The 16,864-nt window shown below is 39.5% G+C and overlaps 1 protein-coding gene across 2 annotated transcripts in view; it reads left to right on the forward strand.

Moving 5' to 3' along the window:
* TSHZ3 (teashirt zinc finger homeobox 3) overlaps positions 1-16,458 on the forward strand; it is a 64,477-nt gene extending 48,019 nt beyond the window's left edge. For both annotated transcript variants that reach the window (XM_014942589.1, XM_014942590.1), the window contains exon 2: positions 11,677-16,458. In XM_014942589.1, the coding sequence (XP_014798075.1) occupies positions 11,677-14,876 (3,200 nt within the window). In that variant the 3' untranslated portion in view covers positions 14,877-16,458. The remainder of the gene's footprint in view (positions 1-11,676) is intronic.
* The last annotated feature ends 406 nt before the right edge of the window (positions 16,459-16,864 follow it).

Below are 16,864 nucleotides of genomic sequence, written 5' to 3' on the forward strand. Positions count from 1 at the left end.
AATTAAACTCTTATGATCCATAAGCATTCATAATTACATACTGTGTGTAACGTTAATAGTCAATATAATAAACCTTCATCTTTATTGAAGCATCTCTTGTTTCTACAGCAGTTCTTTAATCTATCTCAATAGATTTCTAGTGTACAGCTCATATAGATTTGGTCAGTGACAAGGGTTAGAGTAGTCTTGTAGAACATTTACTTGTAGCTGTGAAAAGCCCACATTCATCAGAGGATTAGGTCGATCAGATTGTACCAGGATCAATGGAAGGACTGTGTGATCCCTCTTAGGCTGTAATGTGTTCACCTTCTTTGGAGAGAATTCACATACACACACATTTCTCTGTCTTAAAGCCATTTATCTCAGAATGTCAAATTGCAATAATTAACCATTATTGATCTTAAATTCAATTAACTTCATTAACACAGGTCATGATGAGGGTGCTTGTAAGGGAAAGGCTCTTGACAAGTGTCTTTTCTTATATGACATTGAATGTTCACAATCATGGCTATAAACTATTCATATTGTGCCACAGGAACATCTTTTAAAAATGACAAGAGTTTGGTTGGTGGCTCTGAAGCGACATTTTAATCCCCTCCCCCTCATCTTCTAGTTCTCAGGGTTTTCCAGCAAATTTTCTATTCAGGAATCAGTGAACCATTTGTTTCCAGCACATTATCTTAGTGTGGTATTATAGCAAAACCCACCTATTCAAACACCCTTCAGTTCAATAGCTGGTGCTAGATAGAGACTCATTTACAAAAGCGTATATTAGTATAGTTAGCAAATGAGTGAAATGAATATTCAGTGCTTCTTTTTTGCTATACATACAAAACCAGCTGGGAGCATCTCGTAGAGGTAATCCTTAGAATCTCTGCTTTCTCCAAGTCCTAAGATTCATATTGCAGTCAATAGTTGTTTTTTTTTTTTTTAAATGAGGGCTGAATAAAAACTGTGAAAGGCCACAAAGGTTTGTTGGCCCACAGTGAGCTCCTTTTTTTCATGGAGAAACTTCATTATAAGTACAAGTTCACAATAGCTGAAATTGTGATTGAAATCATTTGGATTTCTACTATACTATTCATACAGTTGTATAGAGTTTATTGTAAGGAGGCATTGCAGCCAAAATAGCTATTGAAGCTACTGTATAAAGGACTTCAATGGGAATTTCAAGTCTGCAAGAAAAATGAAGGATCAGGTTGAAGGTCTTTTGGTACTTTTTGAATCTTGTAAGTAGTCATGATCATTTACAAAAAAAAAAATAATCTCCAAGTAGAATGACTCAGTGTAATATATTGAAGCATTTTAGGAGAAAACTTGATTTTTAAAAACTTTACAATGAAGGCTTCAGCTCCAGAGATGCATGTTAATATCAGTATGGTTAAAAACAAATACAAAGCCAGTGTTCTGGTTACTGTAACACATGGACAGATTAGGAGTAACCAAACATGTGGGAAGATTACAGGAAGTAAGGTGTAGGATTTTTTTTTCTTGGTCTAAGAAATGCTAAACTGCAATCAGAAGACTCTGAGGAATATGTATAAAGAGAAATGACAACATCAGTTTTGTTCAGAAACAGATTTCAGTGACAATTAAACGGTCATTTTGTCACTACATTTGCTATTTCCACTCCACTATACAAAGCATTTTACTGAAAAGAGGCAGGGCAGAAGCAGAATGGTTTGATTACTGCATTTGAAGAAACTAAAGTTCCCTTACAACATCTGTTTGCTCAGTGAAGGATTATAATAATTAAGAGCTATTAGAGCCATATTGAGAACTTTTATGCTCATGCCTGCTTATCCTGGAGTTGGCTGTGAATCTTGTATTAGTTTGCTGAATGCCCTGTGTGCTTTTCAGTGATTAAAAGATGCCACCCAAATGCCGATGTCAAGCAGAGATTGTGTCACTGTGTGTTTTAGTACCAATTCATACAGAGAATTTGGCTTCCTCTTAAGAGGATGTTGAGAGTGACTTTCATTTAAAAAAAACACAAAAAACAAATCAAAACCAAAACACAAACAACAAGCCAAACCAATATTTTTGTTCTTTCAGGATTCTGATAAATACATTTTTTTGTCCATTTGAGAAAATTGTAATTCTCTGCTTAAAAAAAATTCTCCATAGTCTGAAAAGCAGTTTACCTCCCAAATCAAAATTGGGGTGAAAGCCTATATGAAGGTGTTTTCTCTGCTTATGAACATTTATTTCCACTGTAGTATGTGCTTGCATGGAGTGGGGAACCCTAACCAGTCTGTAGTCCTTCACACCAAGCAACTGTCTTGGAAACCAATGGAAAACCACTTTTTTCTTAGACTGTATCACATTTATTCGTGGTGAATAATTTATACAGCAAATGTAGGTGTTTGGTTTTTTTTTTTTTTTTCTGTTACTAATGCACGTACTAATTGTAGTTGTTAAGTTTATGTGAAAGTTTTCAGACTGCAGGGTTGCTCGTGCATTGTTTAGTTCAAGAGTTTGTGCCTGGCTCGTGAGTGATGTGTCCCCTTCGTGGCTGGTTAGCTGCCCCTTAACCTCCTGGTGGATGGTGAGGGACCTTCGTGCACCTTCGAATGATGGTCATTTGTAACTCTGGGGTACTTGGAGGAAGGGCATCCTTTCCCTAGGAACATGGCGGAGCGGGGAGGAGAATGTTGATGAAATGGGAACAGCAAGACCCTGAACTGACTCAACCCCAGCAGCAGTTGAGAATTGTCAATGGGTGCTTGCAGTCCCTGTTACCTATTTGCCTGTTTGATCTAGTCCCAATGGTGCTTGTGAGAGGTTGGTTGTGTGGTGACAGGGAAGGCCAAGAAGGTGTTTTCCCCCTTCTTTTTCTCTTTTAGCAGGATCAGCCTGCAATTCCAGGCCTATGCTCACAGGGTCTGTTAAAATCTCTGCTCCCTCAGAGTGAAAACGGGGGAAGGAGGTTGATTCCACAGAATAAGACAAGGTCTGGCCTCATGGATGTGTTTCTCAGCCCTTCTACTTGATTACTGTGATCATGCATTGCTCCTGGTCATCAACTGTGGGCACACACAGTGGGATATAAACCGTTCCCCAGCTTCTCTACATCTGTGGTACCTGGGGGAGTCAGTTGTGTATGTGGGACTGCAAATTTAGGACAAAACCCATAAAAATCTGTTTTTCCTGACCAGGCATAGTCTCTGAACTGTTACTACTGTGAATTTTCTCATAAGCATGGTGTTCACTTCTAACTGTATAATAATCATGTCTGAAGGCAAGTTTTACATGAGGAGGTCTAAGAATCTGTATGGTTTTGTTCATTATGCATGGGAGTAACTTAGACCTTGGGTCTCTCATGAAGTTTTTTTAACCTTCAGATCCCTTCTTGTCAAAAACAACTTGTAGAAGGTGGCAGGTGAACCCTCTAAGCCGAGGCAGATCTCGGACCGATCCTCAGACAATCCTGCCCAGAGAAGAGCCCACTGCAGTGGGATGGGATCATGTGGTGTTCTTGGTGGTAGAAGGAAGTGGTGTTACGTCTCACGGGTGGATAATTTGAGCAGATTGTAGAAAAACCCTGCTCTGCAGGTTGAATTCAGCGAGTTTAGGCCCCGGGCAAAAATCAAGGCAGAGTGTGGGTTTGGAGGAGAGAGGCATGATCTGTCATGTTACATCTCCAAAGCAGTTCTGGTAGAAGGGGCGTTCACAGCGTACCTGAAGTCCTGCTCTGTGCTAGGAGCAGAAGGCTCTTTGGAGGAGAGGTGTGACAATACTTCCCACTTCAAAAACCTTTCCCATTTTCCCCATTGGATATTAGGAAAAATTTCTTCACGGAAAGGGTTATCCAGCATTGGAATAGGCTGCCCAGGGAAGTGATTGAGGCACCATCCCTGGAGGTGTTCAAAAGATGGGTTGTCATGGTCCTCAGGAATATGGTTTAGTGGTGTGGGGTTTTGTTGTTGTTGTTGTTTCGGGGTTTTTTTGCTTATTTCTTATTTATTTTTTTTGTCAGAGTTAGGTTGATGGTTGGACTAGATGATCTTTAAGGTCCCTTCCAACCTAGACGATTCTATGATTCTATGACATTTGTTGGCAGTCTGCAGTCAGCATTAATGGGGATCCCAGCAGTTTGGCTCAGAGGAGATTTGTAACCCCAGGCTCTGGGTTGTGCACAGTGCACGCACCTGTGAGTATTTCACTAGCTATTTTATCCTTAATAATTGTTTAAGCTGAAACCTGGCAATTATTTTCAATTATGCGCCTCTATTGTACTCACATAAACACACTGTGAAGAAGCATAGGAACAGAAACACAAACTTAAGCCATCTTCTCATGTTTTGTATAAATAGCTGAATTATATATATTAGCCTACAGGAGTTACAGGCTTCTTTACTTGTCTTCTTGTCTGGCACTAGACAAGTAATTTTTAACTTCTTTGGATGTCCAGGTTTGCAGCTATAAACTGTGGATAAGGATTTTTCTTCCACAGGGTTGCTGTGAAGAATAAAACGCTTGCTGAAGCTTTTGAACACCTCAGTAGATGCTGTCCAATAGTGCTAAGTTGTTTCTAAGCCATCATTTAATATGATGGCATACTGTTTTTTCAGGTGTATATTTAATGAAGGGGATAATACATAAATGTGAGGTTTGCATGGGAATCTCTCATTTAACAAACATTTAAACAGTATTTGGTTTCAGAAAAACAAATGCCTCCCTTATCAGAATTACTAGCAATTTTTGGATGTTTTCTCTCTCTTCATTTGTAGGTGGTCTGTATGATAGTTTTCAGATGGCAGTGTAAAGGCTAAAATCTAAAAGATTTTAAAATCTAAAATCTAAAGACCTGGATCCTGTACCCTCTTTAAACTACACAAAAAAACCCAGGGGAGTTTGGGCTACAGTGACATGAGGAGAAGGTGTCTGCTGTAGGCTTGCTTTGTTCTGCACTGAGATGGCCCACACTTTAATGACATATAAACTCGTTTCTTGCTATCGTCTCCTCACTGTGTATTCTTGTCCATGTAATTCTCAACTCTTAGCACTTACAGTTGATTTGAGCTCTCTGAAGTTGCTCCAAATGTAATACCAGACCAGGATGCTGGATTAGAGCAGCTGGCTAGCTTCCTCTGGCCTATTTCTGAGTTCTCTGTGGCAGGCAGCTGCAGTGTCTTCACGAAGGAACAAACACAAGTACACTTCAAAGTTTCTAGTGCCTAATGGTGGCCACCCGTTAGATTGGCATGCCAGGTCACATCCATCCATGCTGATTCCCAATGGCAGTGCTACACTCTTACTGGCATGAAAAGACTGCAGATTTATCAACATACAAAAAATTCCAGCTAAACAAGCATTAATCGTGCACATCACATCGCATTAACACGTTCAAAATTAATATTCTTGACCTTGCCAGTGGGCAGAACAATCAGTCTTGCAGTAGGCCCGTACTCCGGTGTGAGGTACCAGCGACTTCAGCCTATGTGCGAGAGAAGTGCTGACCTCTCCACTTGGAAATAACATTTCTCTCCCATAATAGACAGTCCTGCCTCTATGAAACGGCACCTTTGACCTTTCTAACAGGAATAATGTCCCCGTCAAGGTGCTGGGTAATCAGTACTGCCAGGCCCGTTCAGAGACAGTGTTGTCATTTGCCACTCTTGTAAACAGGGCAGCCACTCCTACCTCCCATTTCTGTCGCCTAATGAGGAATATGCTAACATCTCTGCCAACTAGTGAAGTCTCAAATACAATTTCAGTTACGTGTGAATTATCAGCCAGTCTCGGCATAGAAATAGCTCATGTTGTGGGTGAAATGTTTGCCTTTCTTCCTTTAAGTGGAAGGCCTGCGGAGTGGGAGTTTTCTAACAGACTAATATAACTCTTTTATATGCCTTCATTTGCATTAGGTCTTTTGATTGACTTCATCCACCGAGCTGGTTTTCTCTTGCCTCTGTTCATTAATTTTGTGAGTAAGGTTCATTGGCACAGTCAAATCCTCGCCGTGCGGCTGTTCCTCTCTTGGCTTTCTCTTGACTTGGGTTCAGACTGTGCCCCCTCTTGGCTCCAAGTGATCCCACCAAAACTGGGGGGCTCTTGGAGATTTCTTCATCGATGACTTAAATATTCTGGTTATTTCTTAGGTGGCTAGTGTCACCTTTACAGCAGAACCAGAATGATGCTTAGGAAAAGGCTCCACACTGCGCTGGCCTTTGGCTTGGGGAGCAGTGGGGATCAGGGTACTCGCTGCTCCACTTTATGATCTCTTCTGATCCTTTTTCTCTTTTTCTTTTTGATTGGGAATACAATATTCATCCCGTAAGCACTGGGAGCAGCACTGCTCCCAATCCCTTTCTGCTGTTCTCTTCCTCAAGTGTGAGATGTATATGCATTCAGTTGGTTTTTTAAGGGTTGAGAACCCTTTTTTTTCAAGATGCGCTCAAAATCAGATGGTTTGGGAAGTGACTCTTAGTATTACATGATACTTTCAAACCATGTGTAAATAAAAAAATAAAACCAGTTGTAATTTTTAAAATGAAAAACTATTTGGTTTAAAGCCAAAATATTTCCATGGAACTGAATGGCTTTGATAAACTTTTCAGTTAAGCTTTTCTTTTTTTCATGTGAGAAGAATATTTGAATGTTTTTGTACTTCTTCAAGCAAAGAGCTTATATACTAGTTTAAATATACCCCGTTAAGCTAATTAAAGTAAAAGTCTTGGCAAAAAAACATAATTAAAACAAGACATTTCAGAAGTATCAAAATGAAATATTTGGATAGATCCAAGCCAAAATATATGGTCTTGGATGCATTTTTCAGGAAAAAAGGGAAGAATTGTGCAATTAATTGGTTTTTGGAGACCAGTGAAGTCTGGCTTTAGTGGTATGGTTTTGTATTTTCAAACAAACTCAAGGAGGTGTGTGTCTGACCACGTTACTGGGTGGATGGTGCTGTGGAAGGGATGAAAACATGAGATGTTTTTCATTTTTCTGCTGAGGACGACCTGTAGCAGTTGGGGTTCGGGCCGGTAGCTGTTGTGCTGGTGGATACCTCAGAAAATTGCTGGGTTTGGCCCAGGACATCAGCCTGGTAGTGGCTGTTGTAGCTGCACAGGGACTTTCTCTGCCTGCAGAAACGGGAGCAGTGATATTTCTCTGATCTTGTATAGTAGATCTCTGGTGTCTGTGTAGAGCCAGGTATATGAGTTTATTAGTGTATATACAATATGTAGTTCATTTGGGGCAGTGATGGATCACAATTTATTTCCACTGGCAAAGAAATGATCCATAGCTCAGTTATGAAGGTAATTCCCTCTTGTGTGGAAATGAATCGCATTATACCACAGCTTACTGTTATGTTTTGATATCAAATGTGTTAATTTCATTATTACCTAGCAGTTTAGTTAATAATTATAATAAATATTAATGAGGGAACTGTCTGTTCTCGACCTCTCTGTAGCTGCACCTGCAAAAGGTTTCTGAATTCCTTTGATATTCGCATCTCTAGAAACTGAGGGCCACACCAAGGGACTGCTATCCATTTTTTTTTCAAATATTATGTCATAGTGACACTATTGCTGAACTCGCAGGCAATTTTCTGTGGGTTGTAGTGCCCTGTGAGATGTAAACTAAAAACTTTTTCGAGAACTGTAATTTTTTTTTCTTCTTTTACTCTGGGAAAATCAAAACACCTAACCCCAGAACCACCTAATTTCTTTCATTTTTGTTCTTATTAACTTCTGCCATTAGAATTGCTTTTAAAATTATTTTTTCCCTCAGACTTTGCTGTCAAGGCATTGAAGAACAGTTTTAGAGATGCCCTGCTGTTTCAAACATTTACTCTATACTTGAAAAATATCAAACCATGAGTCTTTTTTTTTTCTTTGTTAAGAAGAAGGAAACGGCTGAGTAACGATGGGCTGGAGACAGTGCTTCTTAAAAACAGTCTCTCTATCAGGCAGTGAATCTCAGCAAAAAAATTTACCATTGCCTCCTGATTTTATTCTCTGCTTTCATAGTCTCTTTGCTCTTCCTGTAGGTGCTTAAACCAAACAAGAAATTTCTCTGCTACAGCCCTACTTGTCCTTCTTTCTGTTGCAGTGAAGCTGTTACCTTCATCTTTACTGCACCAGACTCAGATCATCTCTGTGTTGTGAACAAGCTCTGGTGGGACAGGGAGGGATCAGAGCTTCCCTTGGTTGCAAATGGGCTCCTTTCCCCAGTGCCTGCACTGAATCCCCTACTCCTTGCTAACGTGGGACTGAAGGTTGGCCTTAGCACTCTCTCCTCTTCTGTCCCACATGCTGGTATCAATTTAATTGGGTTTTCTGAGGAGGAAACATGTCAGCCATCATTACAGCTACCTGTAGCGGTATGGTAGTGCCTCAAGTCTGCCATTGCAGGTTGGTCCAGGACTTGTTGGGTTGCCTTGTGTTGCCCTGAAGGCAAGTGATGAGGTGACCAGCCCTTTTGTAAAGAATTGGAAGCTACTGGCATAAACACCTTCCTCAACTGGAGTTTTAACTCTTAGGCTAGGATATTTCCTCGAGCATCCTCATCTCTTGCATAAATCTTTGGTGGAGGAAGTTTGGGGTCATGTCGTGTTTCATCCTTCCTCTCCTTTGAGCAGGGGAAAGAGCAGGAGGAGTTGTTCAAACTGTCAGTTTATCAAAGTTGGAGATTGCTGGGTTAAATTCCGTACTGTCGTTTGTGCTTCATTTCCCTGCATTTCTGGATCAAAGACTGATGTCACAACTTGGCTTCGCAACTTGAGCTTAGGAAGGAGAACAGCTATAGAGGAGGCAGCTCCTGGTTAACACGCAAATATGCTTGATAGTTGGTGAAAAGGGCAAAGAAAGCATGAAAGGTAAATAGATTTACATTTAAATGAGCCGCATGCTGGAGGTTTTCCCTAATGTAAAAGTCACTCTCTAAAAAACTGTGACTGTGACAATACAAGTGTTTCAGTCCAAACAAAATTCTTAAGATTTCTGCAGTAAAAGAAATAAAAATGTAAAGAGAAACACAGTAACTTGGGGCTTGATGGTATGACCCTGGTTTGTGATGGTGAGCAGTGGTCCCCAGGAGCACTTTCCATGGTGTGCAGGGATGGAGCCCAGGGCTTTGGAAGGTGGTGTGGTGGTAGGAATGGGTGGCACACACACTAGCACTCGGTGGACAAAAAGAGCAAAAGACAGTTACACTTACACAGCACTTTGATGTGCCATCTCAGCCCCCAGGTGTGAATGAGATCTTTCTAATGCAGGCAGTGGGGCAGTAATCTTGGATTTTCTTTGCCTTGTAAACAGGGAATTATTCCTCAGTTTCACAACAGAGGCAAAGGAATGGGAGTTGTAAAAGAAAAATTGTTTCCACAAGGTGGAAAATGAAAAGGGTACGTTGGCTTCCAAATCATATGTTTCATGCTGTTGTTCCTTCCTTCCATCTTTCCTCTTTCATATCATTAGGATATGGCATGGTTGGTAGCCAGTTGTTTACACATTATTGGTAGTTATTTAAAAACTTCCAGCTTTAGAGAGTAATTTGAACTGCTTTGGTGTTTTTTGTGAAAGCTTTAGGTAGAGTTCAGTAACATGATGGAACAAATAATTAAGGTGAAAAGCAATCTGTACCATCCACAGGGGAATGAAAGTAATGAATGAAATCCACCTTGTTAGCTTCTCTGTAGTGGTTTTGTTGCAAGTATTTGCAGGATAGGTGCTGATCCTTACTACAAATTGCTGACATGACTGTAATATACATAAAATAATATTTTTTTCAAAATATTTTGAAAAAGCATAAAATAGAGCAAACCAGCACAGCTGTATTTCATGAAAGTATATATACTTGTTGTTAAAGTCTGATCTTCATGTCAGCATCTTTGAAACATCTTATAACAAAGTTTTTAACATAATTCTCCCAAATGTTAAAAATAGGACCCTTGCTGCATGAATTTTCTGCATTGAAATTATCTGAGCTGAAATATCTAATCACTATTATGTGTTGCTCTTATGTGGTATTATATTTGTGCTTTCAAAGTTTTAACTTCTGTTCTAGAGATCAGATTATAACTTTACATGCTTGGAGGAAGATTCGCTACCATTCATCCATGTGAAAGAACAGTAGTGAATATTTTATATTACCTACCTGAATGAAGAAGTGCTCCATGTGAAACTAAAAGCCTGATTTCATTGTTGCTTTAACTGTTGTTTTGTCTCTTGTGGTTTTCTGATAACATTTAAACATATTTTCCCTGAAAGAAGTTTGCAAGGTTCAATATTGTCCATGTGATATCTACTATACTGTTCTACATTTTTCACTCTGTTGTTTAAAGTAGGCCTTTTTGGGGTGTAAACTATTACCTTCTCTGCACTATTGCCCGAATAAACAAGCTATAGATATTCAATGTGTTTAAGATACAGATGCCCACACATTCCAGATGTGTTGCAGAGAAGGTCAAAAGTCAAGTATCTTCAACCACACAGTCTACTGAAAAATGCTTTTTTTTTTCAAAGTTTATAATTGTGTTTGTGAGAGTTTGCAAGTAAATTTTAAATTCCAGTTAATACAGAACAGTCACGTTCTATCTTTGCTTTCTTGCTTAGCTGTAAATTAATGCATTATATAGAAATAGATCATTTTGATCAGTTAATGATCCCTCCCTTAATGTTTCCATAGTTTTCTTTCCTAAAGGGAAAACTTACGTAGACTTAGTATATGTAGAATATATGCACGGAAGCACCATGGAGAAAAAAAAAAAAAAAAGTGTTTACTGTCAGTTGCCAACTATCCTGTTCAGGAAGAGTATCTTAGATTTACATCACCAGTTGCATTACTTGAGAGGGGGGTGGGGAAAGACAGGATCCCTGTTGGGTGTCCGTGTAGCTTATGCTGAGTAAATATTGACAAAGTAGTCTAAAGAGCAAACACTTTGACATTTGTAAGGTCCACTGGAAGGTCTTGTATATATTTATACAGCAAGAATGAGTACAGCATACCAATTTTCTTGAACTAGCTCCTGACATACTTCTGCATGGGCTTTCTTGAGAAACATTTAAACATACCTTTCTTGAGAAAGGTATGCTTAAATGTGAATGGGTCATTTGTTACACCCGTAATGAATAGCCTCAAATTGCTCTCAGTGAGTTGTTTCAAAAGGTTGCATCACCTGCTTTTACCATCTCCTCCTCTAAAATATGACACGACTAATAGTGATAACTTTAAAAAAATCTCAATTTTTCATTATTGTAACGGGGGTTTTTTTTGCTTTGTAGAAATTTTTGATGTTTGTTGTATTCTATATTTATAAAAGACCGAGTCTCAAAACTGTAATGAGCAAAAAATGCTTGCTTAATTTAAATTGTGAATCTGTCTGTTAAGAAATGCATTAGGGGTAGGAGAAGCATAAGACATATTAATTGACAGACAGGAACTGCTGTCTCTGAGGTTGATACAAGTAATTTATTACTTTAGAAATGAATGCCACCTCCAGAATGTGCTTCATTAATTTCAAATTTAGTTTTAATTTCAAGCTGTTGCCCCTTGAGAAGAATAAGGTGGCAAATTATGTTTGAAGAGCAGATTTTCTTCTTGCTCTGAAGAAACACTAAATTTTAACTGTTTAATTTTACAAATAAGTACACTTCTTTGGCTAAAACGCTTAAGCGAAAGTATGATCAGCAGAAACTAACGTATATTTTCTTCTCTTCATAATAGCCTATGTTTCAGACGAACTAAAAGCAGCAGCGCTGGTGGAAGAAGATGTGGAACCTGATGAAAATGCAGTTGATGGGGAGCCTTCAGCAAAATATGCATGTCCAGAGAAAGACTTCAGTAAGAACTGCCAAAGCTACCAAAACTCGCCAGCAGCCGAATTTTCTAGCCATGAAATGGACAGCGAGTCACACATCAGTGAGACGAGTGACCGCATGGCAGACTTCGAGAGCAGCTCTATCAAAAACGAGGAAGAGAGCAAGGAGGTTTCGATACCACTGGAAGACTCTACTGTATCTGATAGTTTAGAACAAATGAAAGCCGTATATAATAACTTCCTCTCCAATTCCTACTGGTCCAATCTCAATTTGAACCTTCACCAGCCGATTTCAGAAAAAACCAACGGTAGCAGCAGCAGTAGCAGCAGCAGCAGTAGCAGTTGTGGAAGTGGCAGCTTTGACTGGCACCAGACTGCTATGGCCAAAACACTGCAGCAAGTTTCTCAGAGCAGAATTCTTCCTGAACCGAGTCTTTTTAGCACAGTTCAATTGTACAGACAAAGCAGTAAGCTTTATGGCTCTATATTTACTGGAGCCAGTAAATTCCGCTGTAAAGACTGCAGTGCTGCCTATGATACTTTAGTAGAATTAACAGTGCACATGAATGAAACGGGACATTATCGAGATGACAACCATGAAACTGATAACAATAACCCCAAAAGATGGTCCAAACCTCGTAAACGTTCTTTGCTTGAAATGGAAGGGAAAGAAGACGCCCAGAAAGTATTAAAGTGTATGTACTGTGGTCATTCATTTGAATCTCTTCAGGATTTGAGTGTTCATATGATCAAAACGAAACACTACCAAAAAGTGCCTCTGAAGGAACCTGTTACACCTGTAGCAGCAAAAATTATCCCAGCTAGTAGAAAGAAAGCATCACTGGAGCTTGAACTTCCAAGTTCTCCAGACTCCACGGGTGGGACACCAAAAGCAACAATCTCGGATACCAACGATGCACTTCAAAAGAATTCTAATCCTTACATTACGCCAAATAATCGCTACGGTCACCAGAACGGTGCCAGCTATGCCTGGCACTTTGAGGCGAGGAAATCTCAAATTCTGAAGTGCATGGAGTGTGGAAGTTCACATGACACTCTGCAGGAACTCACGGCTCACATGATGGTGACGGGACATTTTATTAAAGTCACTAACTCTGCCATGAAAAAAGGGAAGCCAATTATAGAAGCCCCAGCGACACCAACAATCACGTCCTTAGTAGATGAGAAAGTCCAGTCTGTGCCACTAGCTGCCACCACTTTTACGTCTCCTTCCAATACACCTTCTAGTGTTTCCCCTAAATTAAATGTTGAAATAAAAAAAGAAGTAGATAAAGAAAGAAGCATTGCTGATGAGAAGGTGAAAGACAAAGAAAAGTCAAGTGAAGACGAGGAGAAGTATGATATCTCCTCAAAATACCATTACTTGACTGAAAATGACCTAGAAGAAAGCCCTAAGGGGGGATTAGATATATTGAAGTCTTTAGAAAACACAGTTACATCAGCTATAAACAAAGCCCAGAATGGCACACCAAGCTGGGGTGGCTACCCCAGCATTCATGCTGCCTATCAGCTGCCTAATATGATGAAGCTGTCATTGGGTTCATCTGGGAAGAGTACACCATTAAAACCTATGTTTGGAAACAATGAATTAGTATCACCAACTAAAAACCAGCCCTTGGTGTCTCCGCCAAGCAGTCAGACCTCACCTGTGCCAAAAACAAATTTTCACGCCATGGAAGAATTGGTAAAGAAAGTCACTGAGAAGGTGGCTAAAGTGGAGGAAAAAATGAAAGAGCCTGAAGGAAAGCTTTCTCCAATGAAGCGTGCGACGCCTTCACCATGCAGTAGTGAAGTCAGTGAGCCCCTTAAGATGGAGTCCTCCAATGATGGTGGCTTCAAAAGCCAGCAGAACAGCCCAGTCCCTCAGAGAGATGGTTGCAAGGATAGTCCAACTGTAGAACCTGTGGAAAATGGGAAAGAGCCCGTTAAGTCCATTGTAAGTTCTTTAAGTAGCAGCACAGCTATCATTACCGATCACCCTCCCGAACAGCCATTTGTAAATCCATTAAGTGCACTGCAATCTGTCATGAATATTCACCTTGGGAAGGCAGCAAAGCCATCTTTGCCCGCTCTGGATCCAATGAGCATGCTTTTTAAAATGAGCAACAGTTTGGCAGAAAAGGCTGCAGTGGCCACCCCACCTCTCCAGTCCAAAAAACCAGACCACTTAGACCGTTATTTTTATCATGTCAACAATGACCAACCCATAGATTTGACGAAAGGCAAGAGTGACAAAAGCTGCTCTTTGGGTTCAGCGCTTTTGTCATCCACATCGACATCTTCTGCATCTTCTTCATCTACAGTGACAACAGCAAAGACATCTGCAGTCGTGTCATTCATGTCAAACTCGCCGCTACGCGAGAATGCCTTGTCAGATATATCTGATATGCTGAAGAACCTGACAGAAAGTCACACATCAAAATCTTCCACACCTTCCAGCATATCTGAGAAATCTGACATTGATGGTACCACAATAGAGGAACCAGAAGAGAGTACACCAGCTCAGAAAAGGAAGGGACGTCAGTCTAACTGGAACCCTCAGCACTTGCTCATATTGCAGGCCCAGTTTGCAGCTAGTTTACGGCAGACTTCGGAGGGGAAATACATCATGTCAGACTTGAGCCCTCAAGAAAGAATGCACATTTCCAGGTTTACGGGACTTTCGATGACCACAATTAGCCACTGGCTAGCCAATGTGAAATACCAGCTCCGAAGGACGGGGGGAACTAAGTTCCTTAAAAATTTGGACACTGGGCACCCAGTGTTCTTTTGTAATGACTGTGCTTCACAGATCAGAACTCCTTCAACTTATATCAGTCATCTTGAATCGCATCTGGGTTTCAGGTTAAGAGACTTGTCCAAACTGTCCAGCGAACAGATTAACAATCAGATAGCACAAGCAAAGTCACCGTCTGAAAAACTGGTGACGTCCTCTCCAGAGGAAGATCTCGGAACTTCTTATCAGTGCAAACTTTGTAACAGGACTTTTGCGAGCAAGCATGCTGTTAAACTTCATCTTAGTAAAACACATGGGAAGTCACCAGAGGATCATCTTCTGTATGTTTCGGAGTTAGAGAAGCAGTAGCATTTGCTTTTGATTAAAATAACTGTAATTTGCTTTGAGGAAAACTGTCAAAGACGCCTTAAAGCTACTGTTTAGTTCTTGGCACATGTTCTTATTTTAACTCCAGAGTCGCTCTGGGCTGAACTGTTTTGTATAACTGTACAGTGTTTAAATAGAGGTGCATAATCAGCTGTTGTTACTGGTAAAATATGAAGGTTAAAATGCAGTGGTAAGTGTTTGGAACTTTGTGTAAATTGGATTTAGTTGCTGTGCATCCCTCTGATGCATCAAGCTGCATGCATTAACAGACAGTTTAATTAAGCATTTATAACTAATTCTGGTGCACTTTTTTCATGTGACCTAAGTGTGCTGGTATTTCTCACCCTATAATCTTTAGCCCTCTGAGTACTTTGAAGCACTTTTGCATTAATTTGGTAAAAATGTATGGATATGGTTTTTTTAAACCCTTACCAGCTTAGTTCCGATTACTAATATGAACCTCCATTTATGCAGAGGTGTCTCACACCTTGAAATTTAAAAATATAATTTTCACATTGAAACATAGATGTATATATTGTATAGATTTCAAAATCTCTTATGGAAAATGTGATTGTGGTTAATGCCATTTTCTTTTTCTTCAGCATTTTTATCAACAGTGGGTTTTGTACCTGATAAGCCCCAGGTATAAACTGTACCTATATATAGTGTATATTTCATTTTTTTAGATCTAACGGTTTTTCTTTTGACATCCAAACGTTGTAAATTATATGATGAAAGATACCACAGATAGCATTTATAAAGTATTCAGAAACATTATTCTTAAAGCAAAGTATGTTTTGTTTTGTTTTGCTATACAGTACATCTATATTAATAGAGGTTCATGTTTAAATTATACATATTTATTAGTGTTGCTATCATTTGTTTGTTTTTGTTTTTCTTTTTTTTTAAACCGTCTGAAGAAACAGAAGCCACGGACTGCATTCCTGGCATGCATTCTAACTGTTTTGCACAACATGACTTTTAAAGGTATTTATTAGTAAAAAAAAAAAAAAAAAATTAAAATAAAAAGAGAAAATTCAAAATAAACTCAGTGCTCAAAGGGTTAAATCTATTTGAAAAACTTGTACTGTATTTCCTAAACATTGATAAAGCCTTTAAAATGTTTGTACTGTAATACTTTGCTTAAAAAGTTATGAGGCATTCTGTGATATAACCTCTTTTACTTATTTATAAGCGCTCTTGGTTGTTATTTCCTATTGTAGAATGCCTTTTTATTTCAATTGGTAACTTTCTGTTTTGTTCTGCCTAATTATTCTCCCAAGATTCCATACTGCAGCTTTATCTTTAGGCATATGAAAGGTAACCCGTGGTTACCAGCACACTAAGTGATTCTGTTCGTCTCCATTTTTGGCAGTTAATTTGCAGAAGTAACTGACAGCTGACACCATATGAGAATCTATGTATAAAATATTGGCATGTAAACAGCACAGACACTGTAATGCACTCTGTGCCCTGTTTTGTTGTTGACAATGAAGCACCATTATATGACTCTTCATATAACCTTTTTTTCTACAGCAGCATTAAAATTGTCTTTTTGCTATAATTTTGTGTTGCGTTCACAATTATGTCTGAAATGTGCTACGACTAACGAGCACATTAAAATTAAATTGTATGCTATCTGTTTATGACTGAAGCTTGAGTAGGTTTCTTCATCTGCCAGGTGCTGGCAGTCAAAAGCTGCACATAAATCACTGGAGTTTTAGTGAACTTTAGCATTTAAAGAGCAGGGTAGCACTTATTCAAAGGCTGCATTAACAGAATTTTTTTTTTCCCCCCAGAAAAGATAAATGAGCGTTATAACTCCTTTTTAAACATCAGGTAAGGCTGACTGCGAAGACGGGGTTTGTAAGCAACGTGTGGCAAAGCAAATAGGTGTTTTGCTGTGCTGAGGATTCAGAGCCAGGCAGATGCTGCTGCTCACGGGTTCCTCCAGAGCGTGTTGAGCAGAA

Source organism: Calidris pugnax, unplaced genomic scaffold (genome assembly GCF_001431845.1).
Source record: "Calidris pugnax isolate Ruff unplaced genomic scaffold, ASM143184v1 scaffold28, whole genome shotgun sequence".
NCBI classification, from domain to species: domain Eukaryota; kingdom Metazoa; phylum Chordata; class Aves; order Charadriiformes; family Scolopacidae; genus Calidris; species Calidris pugnax.